Genomic DNA, 15,206 nt, shown 5'->3' on the forward strand with positions numbered 1-15,206 from the left:
ACACAGTCATACTCACATTTACATTTGGAGTACATCATCATGTACCCAGTATCCTAGGTTTTGAGCATTATACATCTATTGGTTGTCATTTACTGCACTGCTTCTTAGAGATAATATTACAAAGGGAGAATTAAAGCAGTAACAACTTATACAACCCTGTTTCCACATAAGGCTCTTTAGAATACCCTGTTGTGTTGTCTAAATGTTAAAAATGTATTTTTTGGGCCCATATTATACCTGTCATACATCATTAAAAACTAAATGCTTTTTTGAAATTGGTGTTTTACATTGAGCATTTCTTCCTCTTTGCAATATACATTCTTGAAGTCACTGGGCAAATTAAATTATAATCCTATCCAGCAGAATATCCTGAGTATGACTCAGGTTACATAAACATACACACTAACCTGAGAGCAAAACTGTACTCCAAAGCATATACAGTATTGTATACGCTGCAGTCTTCCACACACAATAAATAATCACTAGTCCTGTCAAAAAAATTGTGTGATCTATTTTATTTCAGACCCTCAGCTGCTCCTAAATACATGAAACTTGATCAATGAATTTACTTTTAACAACCAATTATTGTCTGCATTTCATGATATACATATTAATATGTTTGATAAATGCTGTTTGTATTTCATTTTTTGTTTTTGTTGAAAAGTGCCATGAAATGCGTTTCATTGAACATTACATAAATATGAGAAATTGAGGTCCTTTAACATATCTTAGACATTTACAGGGTGTGTTTTTCCAGCATGAGATTCTTATCTAGGAAAGATGTGGAAATATTATGCAATTCGGTTGCCAAGTGATATTATAACTATGCCTGACTTTGATGGTTTCGGGCCTCTTACAAAAGCTCAGAAGTGTGTTTGGGTACAGGCTGTTTGATGGAGAGTGGTCCCACAGGCATGTTAATGAACAGACTCCATTAGCTGCATCTCTGAGGTGAAAGGTGGAATAGGAGGGGATAGGGTGAGAGTTTATAAAGGTCAGGAGGTGAAGTAGGAGTTCTGCATGGAGTAGAGACGGTCGATGGGGTTTCCCACTCTTCCTGACAGGAGACCGCCATCCCCTGTTGCTAAGAGGCAGTCGCCAAGGTGACCGAGGCTTCCATCGCTGTCCAGGTCGTGGAACACTGTCTCTGAGTCTGCAGTGAAAAAGAGCAAGAGTGTGTCTACAAGGCACCAATAAACTCAACAGTTTAAGAGAAGGTGGGACTGACTTGCTGAATGGCCCCATTATTTTTAATCAGCTGTTACAGTGGCAGGAGAAATGATGACAACATTCTCATTTTTAATGGGGCTATTTCTTTCACAGCTTTGACCTCCTGTCTTACCATAGGAGTGCAGCTGCTCATTGTTCAGCTGAGGAGGTGTCAACCCATGTCGAAATGGCTCTCCACCATAGATGTTGGGGTCCAGAGCGAGTAGCTGCTGACGTGGCAGAGAAGGATATCCCAGCATCCCATCCATGCCATGTGTACTAGAGCCATCTGTGAGAAGATGAAAACCCCTCATACCGTTACATAATTGATGCTTATTCTTGCTAATCTTGCATTGGCATGTTAAGCTCTTACCCTCGCTGTCGTCATTGCTCTGGCGGCCCCCTCTACTTGGTCCTCTCCTGGTTCCCCCCAGCTGCTCTTGTTCCTGCTGCTGCTGCTGCTGCTGTTGCTGTTGTCTTCGAGCTATCTTTTTCATCTGGAGCACAAAAACACACGCCACTGTTACAAACTTTCTATGTCTGACTGTCTTGGCACATGTGATAGTAGAAATTCTTGGCAAAATATGTCAAGTCTGACCTTGGCTCTCTGGTTTTGAAACCACACCTGCACAACTCGTACCGTCAGCCCAGTCTCAGCAGCCAGTGTCTCCCTCACCTGCAGGGAGATTTTGAAGACTGAAAAATGCATACAAGAACAATGTCTAAAGGAGTATTTTGTAGTCCAAGGGAGTATTTTCTGGCATACATTTCCAATGATAAGACAAGCTGGTCCACCCACCTTGCGGCAAGGCTTAGCAGACACTTCAAAGGAAGCCTTGAAAGCCCGCCGCTGCTGTGTGGTCAAGATGGTGCGTGGTCTTTTTGAACGCTTGTGCTCCTTCCCTTCATCACCACCCTTCCCTCCACCAGAGCCTCCTCCACCATCCTCATCCTCGCTTTTTACTGATACAAGGTAAGCAGACAATAAAATTATCTGGCCAGCACATGAGAAGCTAAATTCTTACTCTTCTTGAAATTAAAAGCAGAGAAGGAGTGTAAAGGAAACAGACAAGGAAGTATTTAGTTTGAGCACCTAAATTGCTGGTTAGAAGCTGCTCACTGCAGAGGAACGTGGTTATAATTAGCTGTGCCCAAAATATATACTTTATGAATAAATGTAAAAATGAATGTATGCAAATGTATGCAGAAAAGACAAGCAACGTTTGAATTGAATTGTGTTTGCTTCAGGCAAAGCAGCCTTTTAACAAACCTCCTATACCTGATTCAGTTGGTGTTGGACTGATAGCAGCCAGCATTTCCCTCTCCTTTTCATAATCCATGCGGCAGAGCAGCTGGCCTTCTTTCAGCACAAATTCATCACCTCTCTGTAGCCGGCGTTCACACTCACAGCAGCTAAAGCAGCCCAGGTGGTACACCTGGCCTAGCACACGCATGATCAGCTCTGAACGTCCAATCACTTGCAAGCAGGCGCTGCACTTCCTTACAAACAACCTGGAGACACACAGAGAGACACACATGCTGGCTTATAAGTCAAGGATACCTACATAAACTGTGGCAAGGGGTGCAGAAAAAGGTGAAGTAATTAAAGACTGATGCGCAGACCAAGGCGCTTTGACATATTTACCCTCAGCTCCAATGATTCTGGAGATTAGCATAGTCTCTTAATTAAAGGTCATATAAACATTACCCAACTCACAGAGCAACAAAGTGAACATCTGTTGAGAGGAATTACAGTATTCACTAGTAATATATTGTGTTTTCTTTCTCCTTCATGACAGTAGATGGCAGTAGTTAGCTTATGATACGAGAGCTGCAGTGGTGAGACTCCCTTTTAATTCCTTAAATGTTGAGATCTGCCTGGTGGATTAAACTTCAGATCTATCCATATATCACCCACAATCTTGAAGGACTGATAAAACATTATGAAAAAAGCCTAACACAGTCTTTCTCAGGTTTTCTATTGCTTTTCTCCATGACCACTTTCCTTCTTTTGTCCAATGAGCTCTCCTCCTGTGAGATGTTATAGCCCTTAAATTTCTGTCCTATCTCACCATCTCTTCACATCCTTATTTCCATTCACAATACCATTCACAAGTCTGTGCCATTAAATTCCTCTCAAATCCCTGCTCTCGCACTTGGTTTCCTCCCCCTCCCTCCCTAGTATTTTCTGCCAGCATTCCCAGTTCTCCCTCATGCCCTCCCAGCCTGCCTCCCCAGTTCACTGAAACTAATAAAGACAGGATTAATTAGATTGTTGTTTAAACAGTGCGATGGCCAGACAGACGCTGTAAACTCATAACCAGGGATTGAGGATAGCATGGGGTTAATCTCTCTCCTCTCACTTATGCACACTAAAACACACATACACACAGAAACATAGACGCTCACACACGCACATACACGCACACGCACATGCATGCACACACACAGTTGCACAAACCCATCAAGTTTCAGTATACCTAGGCTGATACTGCTTACCCACATTTACAGGTCCATCGCCCCTCATCATGTTGATGATGCAACGCACCTATATGCAGAAAATTGATGTGCTGTCTAAGAATATCACTTCAACAAGAAGAGTTATCAATCAGCCAGGGGATATGTGTAAAAAAGAGAAAGGTCAACAGATCTAGAAATAGCACCAGAACAAAACACAAACCTGGATCAGAAGGAAGGGTACAGGGGGAGGAAGGGATGAAGGCAGAAGTGTTGAAGCTCCCTGACTGAGTGATAGGAAGGTGTTGCTGCCCAAATCTGGAGTGTAAAGAAGGAGCCAGGTCTGCACATTAAAGCTCCTAATCTGTGATTCTGTCCCAAACGCAGCTGCCACAGCTAATCTTTCTCAATCCATTTGCCAAACGCTTCTCCAAATTCCCCAAATGACAGTGTCACTAACTTAACATCATAACGGAAACACAAGTGTTCCTGTTAGCAGCCCTACACAGATCTATTGGGGCAGGACCTTGTGATTCACTAAATATTGCTTAACCTATTTTCCTGTAGAAAAATTGCTTTGCATCGTAGAAAAATGCTTCTATAGTAAAATATCTACAAGACCATAATATCTGGCATCTAACACATAACGACTGTCACCCTGCTCTGTGTAGCCTCACTCCCTCACAACACAGACCTCAACAACCTAAATGCTTCTTTTCACTGTGAACAAAACACAACAAAACAGAATTATCACTGGATTGTTTGACATAAGACTGATGATGTTGCATGTTAAGTCCCACACTCCCTAATCGGGGTGTACACAGCACGGTAGGAATTTACTCAACATGGCAAATGAAGGAAACTTGGGGCAACTGCCACAGAGGGGGGTCTGTAAGTAGATCAGTCTAATCCCTCTAATAGAAGTATCATTCACGCTGTCCCTGACTAGGGTGTAGCTTCCAGTAAATCACTATGGACATAATAGCATAAGAGCAGCCACACAAACAAGGTAAATTTAGCTTCCACATCAAATTTATAAAATCTTGTACAGACACTCAGTTTTTCATGCTTGGGTATGAGTATAAGTAACTTTTCCAGTTTATCAGAAAACTTTCATGCTGTATATTTTTGTTTTTATAGGGTTTTTACTCATCAAACAGAAGAGCCCCAAATCTAAAATGATGCTCTTCCTATTTCCAGTTGCCACTTCAATCAAAGATGTTTGTGTGATTTTATCTTTTGTTAACAAAATACTAGACATGATCAAACTGCAAATAATGACTTGGATTACATTACTGAACTGCAACATTACTGAAACATGATATTGAATGTTAACAATCTTTGTACTTAGATCAGTTCCCATAACAAACAAAGTTGTTTTTTTTTCTTGCATTTGAATTTCTCTTCTGAAAAAAGTTGCAGATATAGTAAAGACCAGCTGTGCACAAATCCGTCAGAAAAGATGTTTTGAAGAGGACTGTCTTGGACTTAGATGGCTTTCCCTTAATGAAGTGATGTAATATTCTTGATATATAAACGATTACAAAGAATATCGGCATAAGTGCGGACAGAAGATGAGAGAGAACAGTCAACACTGAGAGCTTCTGATCTACAAAACCTCAGGAACCTTGGCTGCGGAGAACTTCATGTTTAGTGTCATGGATTTCAGAAGGGTTAGGGGGCACGACTAATTATAAGCTCACTGATTATGAGATCAAATGTAGAGAGGCACAAAAGGTGATGTATTGTAAGTACTGGGTGGCTATAATCATCTCCTTCCCTCTTGCTTTATTGTAGATCCTAGGCATACAAACAGAATAACAGAATCGTGTCATCTCCCTAAGCTGTGTCATGTGGCATTGTTTTGCCTGTGAGCTCTGACAAGCACAACATTGTCTGGACCGCAACACAATCATTCCATAAATATGTATGTGTCTCAGAGCGATTACAGTGGTTGTGCTTGGATTCATAATTGATGAATATTTATACAGGTATGGGTTTGCTTATATTAACTCTAGGTTTGGATCAGTTCTATGCAAGAGAACTCAGAAGAACCTTATTGTGACAGGTTTAAACTTCACTCTAAAACTCTGCTTCATCAAAGATTTTCCTCACTGCAACGCCTAAACTATAGTTTAACATGAATTTCTGCGTCTAAACAGAAAACTTGCAATTCCCACTGTCATTATGTTTTCAGAATGACCATAGTGTGGGACACAAATGGCTGAAAATGAATGTGCATCCAAGGATTCGTGTGATAGTTGCAAAAAGAACAAATGATATGCAACAATCTTACTTTTAAGTTGTATTCTGTTTAGTATCCATTTCGTAGATACGTGTGTGTGGATGTGTGTGCGCACTTTTGGCGGATATTGCTCTCTGAAGCAAAATGGCTCAGAGCCAGGGTTCAGTAATCACATCATCTCCTTTTATTAAATCTCCCTGCACTGCTTCTGTGTTATTAAAATCTCCCAGCATTCCCCACGATACTCGCTACCCCTGCCACCACTCACTCACACTCACACATGTATAGACACACACACACACACACACACACACACACACACACACACACATATATATATATATATATATATATATAGAAAGAGAGAGAGAGAGAGAGAGAGAGATACATAGACAGTCAAACACACACACACCTACACACACACTAGTATATATGCAGTCACACATAAACACAAATATGCACAGTTTGTGTAAACACAGATAAGGTGCCTGCGTACAAACATCAATAAAACACAGACAGATGCTGTCATTTGTGCACCGTATCATCCATGCATCAATAAAATAACATCATAAACAGTCCTCTTGCTCACTGAAGCTCTCCAAAATTTGTAAGAGCTATGTAATAGTTGTACTCTAATTATCATAAGGGCCTACAGAGTATGGATTACATTTTAAAGGCATTTCTGCACAAGCGCTCAGCCAATCTCACTGTTATACAGTTACATGTCATGGCTCTCACGATGAATCACTCACTGTGGTAACAAGACCACCTCTAGATGAGAGAAGTCCTGATGCTTGTAATATTCATGTCCTAATGCAATGTAACTGTGCAAAGTAACAACTAAAACCCAGCATGACGTCCATGCTGTATGTGTCTCTGGGTGGGTTCACACTACACCTGATGCTACCAAGAATGAATGCTATGTGTGAGGATATAGATGTGTGTTTGTGTGCGCGAGTGAGTGGGCGTGTGTGTTAGTTTAGATAAAACAGTTAATCCCCAGGCCACCAGAACGCAATATCCTGTCTGCCCGTTTCTCATTTCCTGTCTGTCTCTGGCGGAGCGGGAAGCAGCAGGGAGGGGGCGGTGGGGGACAGCGGGACCCGTTGCCCCAGAAACAGGAGATACAGCCGGTCGATTTGAGAAAAGTCTACGCCGATCTCTCTATCTCTCCCTCTCTGGTGCGACCCCCTATTCTCTCTCTCTTTTTTCCTCTCCCTCTCTGCTTTTATTATCTCAGATTTAATAAAGCCGAGGCGAGCAGCTTGTTCTGCCATGAAACATTTATTAGCTGTCTGTTGTAAAATTGTTGTGGGGGAGGAAAGATGATGGGGTCTCATCTCACATTATTCAAAAACAGTGGCAATATCACCCCCACCTCCCCATCCCCACCCCCCATCATACACACACACCCAGACAAAATCTGCCCCTTCCTGTGGCTGTTCCCTTCCTAAAACTCTTGTCGTCTTTACCTTCTTTATCTCATTTTGAACCTTTCTCCATCACTAGGATTTTTCCCTAATGTTCTGTCATTTATATCATAAAATATGATTGTTCTTCTACAGCGAACCATCAAAGCACAATAACTCCCCATCCCCACTTTTCTTTACCCTGACACACATCCAGCCATCATCTGTTGAGCTGCAGATCCAGCTAACGTAAATCTCCTGGCTGAGGGGCATTTTTTGAATGTTTCAGCACCACATGCATGTATTTTATGTAGCCTCTCACTGGGATGTAAATATACTGTTTTTTTTTTTGCTATCACACACTAAACCAGGTTGAACCGCAAACTTTCCTTGCTCTTGTACACTCTTATGATTCTGTCTCTGAAAAAACACACTGGTGTTGATTTTTAGAAAGTAATATCCCTTCAAAATGTAATTTTTATATCTGCGAGCACCATGTACAAAATTCTATCTTTCATCTTCTCCCCAGTCTCAGAGATAAACATCTCAAAACCTGAACAAATAAACTCAAAATTACCTGCGTGAATACAGACCACAACACGTAAGCAAAAAAAATTAGTATTTTTTTTTTTGTAATATTTTTTTAGAATATCTTTGAAATGGTAATAGTTTCAGTATTCAGGCTTCTTTTATTAAAAGTCATCTATGGATTTTCCAGTGAAGAGTTAAGGTGCTAACTGATAGGAATAAGGGTTTATTGTGTCACAGACATGTCATTGCATAATTCTCTCTAATAGTATTTCCCTGCAGCCCAGTTTCAGACCTGTCATCACAAGACAGCCACTGAATGCAGGGTAATTAGCACTTTACACAATCATCCTTCCCACCTCCTCCTTCTATTCCGATCCCGAGACACAAAGAGGCGCTGGGGGGGCGATTAAGAGAAAACAAGGGATAAACGGGGAGATAAACTGTTTGCTGTCATCGCTGCTATCAATCTCAACGAAAGGAAATGAGGTTTGGAATAGAGAAATATTATTACAAAGCAGACAGTGATGAACGAGGTAACAGATAGAGAGACAGGAAGAGTGGGGGTATGGAGGGGAGAAGACGGGTAGATGAAGGAGCATCCTCAGTCTTTGTGTTTTAAAGCAACACATAAAAGCACTGTAACCTGAGAGAATACTCTGTCAGGCCGTTAACCTTAGACTCCCATAAAGCTACCCAGTCAACCGTGGGCAGTATCATAACTTTGGCGATGGGGTCTACCTCTCTCCATCTGTAGTGAGAGGGTTTGTAAACCTAGATGTAGTCTTAGTACCCTCCACCCCACAGAGAAAGGTATTAAACCCAAGGTTTAGTGAATATCCACCCTGGTGACCTGTTTTTCACAGGACTGAAGCTGCCTTTATGGAGCTTACAAGGGAGCATGCAGGCTCAGCACCCTCAGACTACCCCTTCACCCTGTATGGACTCACCACCATTGACCAGGGAACACTGGAGTTATACTGCTCAGTTTGGCAAGGAACCACAATGTCAAGCCAGTTTGCAAAAAACAAAAACTTTGTAAGAAATGTAGACTACATGAGGATGCACATAACTTTAATTTATAGCAAAATTCCATCTCAGTTAGATCTCAAGAAAATGCTCATACTTTGTGGAGTAGTAAACTATTTCTTATCCAAATTAGCATTGCCCGTTCTTGGCAGCAAACTAGAACCTAAAAACATCCTGATGGGAATATAAAATGTGGGAGGAAGTCTTTTCTCAAAATTATTCTAAAGCCTCATGCTGAACATCTGGTCTAAAACAGGACGGCGTTCCAAAGAGTTTCTCGAGGTTTCAAAACAAATATAAATCCACAAGATGCACTTGAGTTTATTGTGTCTAAATCCCCTTATTTCCATAACAGATTGAGACCAGGGGAACTCAAAACTGAAGGCATACCGCCTGTTTTACTTAAATATATAATGAGTGGCAGTAGGTTGAACATTTATTTACTACCAGAAGTTTCAGGTATTGAACTTGGTCACAAGTCACAAAGGAAAAATATATTTCATACATTTCTATTGTTTGGTTGAATTTATTCCCTGATATAATGAAACCTCAAATTGGCTCTTTGAGCATTGGTGGGATTGATTTAGAATAACAAATATCCTTTAAAATGATTAAACTTGCGAATAAAATTTGGCTACATGTTATTCTGGATTAATCAGGTGAAGGGTTGGGTCATATTTCAAAAAATATTTTTTTTTCTCCTCATTTGAACTAAAACTACTTTTTATTTTTTCACTTCCTTAACTTTGTTTTTCACCAAAACTCATTTTGCATTTCTTTAGATTTCACCATTGTATTTTAGGAATATTAAAAAATGGAAAACAAGCATCTGCAAAGAGATGAGCAGGGGAACAGAAATGTACAGTGCGGGTCGCTGCTTATGCTGAGAAAGGGTCAGGGAGGAGAAGTCCGCCTGTCTTTGTGTGCTGGGTGATGTAATCAAAGCAAAGGATGAACTAAGATTATTTGGACAAGCCAGAGATACTGCATGACAGGTACATGGAAACCGGCCCAGTATGAGCTGAAAAGCCTGCAATATGCTGTTTTTCTATGCATCTTCCGTCCGCACATTTTTCAAAAGTAATTTAATAATTTAATACCTGACGTGCAAATAAAGCTCATATTAACATATGCGGATATCAGACAACTTATCTGCTGCTCAGAAGCAACTGGAACATAAACTAGCATCAGCAATCAGCATTCCCTAAAATTCTTATGCAATGTCCAAATTCTTGAGCATGGTTGTTACAATGCACACACCTGCTCGAGATGGGAGGGAAGAGTGTGTAGTGTAAGGAGCTGATGGAGAGACTGCAGGGAAAACAAGGAGACATTGTTGCTGATCTGCTGAAGGTCACAGGCGGGACTGTGTGCCAAGTCTGGCACCGACTCACACAACAAGGCAACTATCCATATGCAATGTATAGGAGACTAAATCAACACCATAGTGAATGAGCCACTGATTATTAATTTGGATCTGCAATTACAGTCATTACACGAGGAAAGCAAATATGCTTATTCATTCCATCACTGAAAATGAACCCAGTGCTTCATTTGTGATAAGCTATTGCCTCCGTGTTTCCCATTCATTTTTCCAGATAAACGTCTCACAGTGGGACTTTCATCAGCCAGTTCCTCTCTCTTTCATTCTCTCTCTATCTCCGGCTTTCGCGTTCTCTCTCCTCCAGATGTCAGCTACAGTGGGAGAGTCTGTGCTGCTGGATGCCGTCTGACACTTTTCAAAACAATGATAACAAGCCGCAGGCTCGTCCTTCAGCCGTCTACCCCTGCAGCTCCCACTGCTGGCTCACCCCCTGACCACAGCACACACCTAACAACTGACACACACACTCATGGAGGGCAGCCTCAAAAAAAAAAGCCATATAGTTAGGTCACCAAGCAAAAGGCGTGTAAAAGCAGGATTAAGTGCTATTAATTCAAATGAAATAGGGATCATAAACACTATGGAAATGGTCCCATAAGAGAAACACTTGCCAATTGAGAGACTCAAAATCTCTGACAGTCAACTGCAAATAACACTAATAATAAAATATTAGCTGGAGGGAAAGGAAGCTCCTAAGTGTGTTTAATAATATGACCACCATAGCATTATATATCTGTGTCTCTCATTCAGCATTCTCACATTTATTTTTAATGTTTTGTGTTGAAGTAAAATGTGGAAATTCTAAACTTTTTTACTTCAGGCTGACGTATTCAGACTGACACACTGACAGACCTGCAATGACAGACCTGTGGAGTCAAACATGAATTGTCATCATTAGAGCACTAATATTGCTTCATTTCTATTTTTTAGTTGATATTATATTTGCTATGTATTTGTCTTAACTAAAGACACATTGAATAGAATGGTTAATAATACATATAATCTTTCATGCAATGCTACAACTGAGGGTCATTTGAAACACTGCAAATATTTTACCTTTTAGAAATCTACAATTAATGTTCTCAGTCAAGATATTATGCTTTTTTTGGTTAAATGCCAGAAATGTTCACAGGATTATGTCCTGATTTCTGCTTTTGCTTGCTTGCAAAACGTAACAAGTCTATTGATCACTCAGTCCAAAACCACGCAGGTTGGATTAATTGGAGACTAAATTGTCCGCAGGGGCTTGTCTGTCTCTGTCCGGACTGTACCCGTGACCCCGCCTCTCAGGGGTAAACCCCGCCCCTGAAAACCTCAGTCTTAGACCCTATAGATAAATTCATATATAGATCAATGGATCTATATCACTTTCTAACATGAGACTGAAACAAACTGGTCAACTGCAAATCACAACTGTGACCTTAACTTATTCCTCTGATGAGAAAAGGCTGAGATGTGTGTGTTTACAGCAGAAACCCTTCTTCCCTGCAGACAACACTTTGTGCCAGATTTGGGAGGTAAATAGTTCATGAGCTGCAGTACACAGTCTATGTGCAATACTGACCGTTTGCGTCATATTGTTTCCAACAACACGCTTCTTTGCACATTAAGGTTTTAACTTCAGCTCGAGCCTAGAAAGATTGCATCTGGGAAGTAAAAATGATGGCAGCTTTGGTTCTGCTTGAAGCTCGTGCATTTTTTTCTAAGGCTCTAAGGAAAATGGTGTCGACCTGTTGGGTTCGAGTCCAGGGTTTTCTTTCGACCCTTCCAACGACAGAGAAACATGCTCTTACTTTTCATAGTCGTGCTTGCAGTACAGCAGGCGGTCCCTGCAGTAACAGGTCCCGGTGAGCGCGCTCAGACACACGGCGCACTTGACGCAGGTCTCGTGCCAGGAGCGCTCGTTCACGCGCAGCAGGAAGCGGTCGGCGATGGGAGATTCACAACCTGCACACACCTCGCCCCCTCCCCTGTACTCCGGACCTAGGGGGGAGAACAGAGACAAGGCCGGAGCCCAAAATCTAAAACACTGAGGTCATGAATCTGTCTGCCTTATTTTTAAAGCTTCAATTCAATTATATCTCCTTTCAAATTTGCACCCACATCGTGGTTCACTGCCATTTTTAATAATATAACACACATATGTGCGCTATCATTTTACATTACCAGATATATCATAAATGCTGTACGAAAAAAATCTCCAAATAAAAACAGTCCCTAGAATATTATTTATTGTTTTTAGATATTAGTGGTTTACTGTATTCTTAAAATCATATTCCTTTGTTTTTTTATGTTATATTACTATTATTACATTATCTTTTAAATTCTCTAATACCAAATATATGGACTTTATTTATATAGCTAGAATAAACGAGAAAGGGATCTTTTGCATTTGACATTTTTTTGTCAACTTGCTCCTCTAATCTAATTCATCATAATATTTGGCCGCTGACAGTGAAGAGGTAGAAACGTTATTTATTTATAGGTTAGATTTATACACACAAAAAGTTCCTATTTTTATATTCGGGATTCAAGTGTACAGATTTGTACAGTAAACTTTTTTCTTTTATTCCTAAGGTTCATTACGTTTCGTGATAATATATTTTTTTTCCTAATAGGGTGTTCAGTGTTTTATCGAGACTTGATTTCGTCTCGGCCTTGTGCAACAAATTGTCACTCACACTCACCAAAAGGCGTAGAGGAGGGAGGCTGCTGCAGACAGGACTGCTGGCTCTCCTCTGTTTTCATCCCTTCTCTCCTTCCCTCAGTGTGGTCGCTGAGAGGAAAGATAAAAACGCGTCATTTCATTCGGAGAAAAACTGGAGTATGAGGCAACTAGTAGGACACAATATACAGACGCTGCAGGAACATAACCGTCTCTTAAGAAAACACACAGGGACCACATTGTTACATATGTAAAGGAGACATAATCCTTAATCCATATCTGATCAGAAGTCAGATAGGAAATAGAGGCATTTCGAACACGAAGACACAGAATCTGAATTTACCTTTTAGCAGCAGAAATAACAATAAAAAAGCACAAAATTTCTGAAAAAAAGGTTTAAATAAATATCAGTATTAAAGTTTCAGCCTGTTATGTAAAGCTTTTTTTTTTGTTAAAATCAGTTCAGGCTTCTAAATCTAATGAGCTGCTATTTTAAATTTTAATTTCACCCTTTAACTCAGGAAACATAATAAAACATAAAAGAATAAACACATTGGAAAACACTGAAATTGTGAAAATGCCAATATTACCTAGGCTTATTTACCTACCATTTGTGCTTTAAGCTTCAAGGTATAGCCCATTTTATTTATTTACATTTTATTACATACATTATTAAAATACATTGGATTAAATAATTGAATTAAAGGCCTATACATTCCAGTTATTCTAAATTATAGGTCACAACTATTAACATAAAGCATAACAGAACATGGCTGGCATTATTTTATATCCTACAAAATTAATTTAAAAATCCAGGGAAAAAATTACTAACTTTAAATACAAGGATGAAAACTAATTTTAATTTTTCAATCAGACACCTTAGATGTGCAGCCTAGATTTTTTGCAGTGGCCTTATCAGACTTTGTAGAGTTTTCTAGTTCTCACCACATTAATGTCATAAAACAAAAAAGAGCACAGTCTATATTAAAATTCAACAATACATTTTGATCTTTTTGACTCTGGTATTTTTAATAAATGCTGGTTTTACAATTCCATTCCGGAGGCCTTCAGGGCACGTTTGTAAAATACAGCAAATCTAAAACGGGTTACTGAATTTTGGGTGAATACTGCATTGCCATAGAAAATGATGGAATCAAATAAAACAAATAAATTATGTAAATACAACTAATCTGATTTGGCATTTTCCCTAATAGCGGGTTGAATAAATTACTGACACACTTATGCAATGCATCGATGACTACACATTGACAACTGCCTGATATATTCCAATTAACTTTCATTCAAGGTTTCCCGAAGCTACATTTGAAAGAATCATCATCACTGTCATATGAGGATCAATATGATCAATAAATTCTAGACGTCAAAGCGCTGGGACTTTCATTTAAAGAAACAGTAAGAAGGTTATCTCGGCTTGAATTACAATAAGAATACCATTATATTTACTTTAAAAGCTGTTCGAGGCCAGAATTATGTTCGTGCCATTAAAAGTTGAATTATTTCAACTCGTGATGAGACATTATTCACTATGTCGCTGTCCTAAGCAACGTGTTTGACACTGACCCATGTTAAACCCCCAGAACACGCCAAATAACATCAGACCTAAACGAGCGGGGCCGCGGGGATAAGCAGCACATATCAATTCAAACAACACTGTTATCTGGCAATCACAAGTGCGCCTTCACTGACAACCTGCTCCTGAGTTGCGGAGTCCTACCTTGAGGTGAAACACACTCCTCCTGAAATCTCGGTCGGCAACATGAAAACGTGGGCAAACTTTCGGGCCAGTAAATGAACATGCGCGTTTTACAGATTGTTCACCTGCACTTCACAGTCCGGAGCGCATGGTGCCTGCGGTAAAAATCCAAAACCATGATGACTCGAACTATTGTCTATTGTCTCTCCTGTTTTCTCCGCCAGCCGTGTGTGCGCTCCGAGTTGTTCCGTGCGTGAAAAGGCACAGAGGGAGGAGATGGACAGACAGGGAGGGAGGGAGGAAGGTGCGGAAGATGATAGAGGAAGATGAGCGATGATGCAGCCTATTGATAACTCATAGGGGGATGATCTTTTGCATTTGCTACTCAGTGTTAGGAGAAGACTCTGAAGGGCACAGTATCTATGCGAAAAGTCTTGGCAATGAGACATGAGCCCCCCTCAATATGGAAAACGATATAATGTGGCGTTAATTGTTTGACTCCGCTGAAATATGACGAAAAGAACAAAGGCAAAAGAAAAAGAGCAGTTACAGTGAAGCACAATTTC

At 40.3% G+C, this 15,206-nt stretch overlaps 1 protein-coding gene across 2 annotated transcripts; it reads right to left on the reverse strand.

Moving 5' to 3' along the window:
* Nucleotides 1-49: 49 nt before the first annotated feature.
* On the reverse strand, nucleotides 50-15,199 carry lmx1al (LIM homeobox transcription factor 1, alpha-like). Of its 2 annotated transcripts, XM_026326181.2 has the most exons (9): nucleotides 14,662-15,199; nucleotides 12,949-13,037; nucleotides 12,055-12,244; nucleotides 2,489-2,721; nucleotides 2,009-2,172; nucleotides 1,808-1,885; nucleotides 1,583-1,706; nucleotides 1,343-1,498; nucleotides 50-1,153 (listed from the first exon to the last, which is right to left on the reverse strand). In XM_026326181.2, the coding sequence occupies exons 1-9, from the start codon at nucleotides 14,703-14,705 to the stop codon at nucleotides 996-998; spliced, it is 1,236 nt and encodes a 411-aa protein (XP_026181966.1). In that variant the 5' UTR covers nucleotides 14,706-15,199; the 3' UTR covers nucleotides 50-995. The 2 variants fall into 2 exon arrangements, with proteins under 2 accessions (XP_026181966.1, XP_026181965.1); XM_026326180.2 differs by having other exon boundaries at nucleotides 1,343-1,706.
* Nucleotides 15,200-15,206: the final 7 nt, after the last annotated feature.

Source organism: Mastacembelus armatus, chromosome 8, assembly GCF_900324485.2.
Source record: "Mastacembelus armatus chromosome 8, fMasArm1.2, whole genome shotgun sequence".
Classification (NCBI taxonomy): domain Eukaryota; kingdom Metazoa; phylum Chordata; class Actinopteri; order Synbranchiformes; family Mastacembelidae; genus Mastacembelus; species Mastacembelus armatus.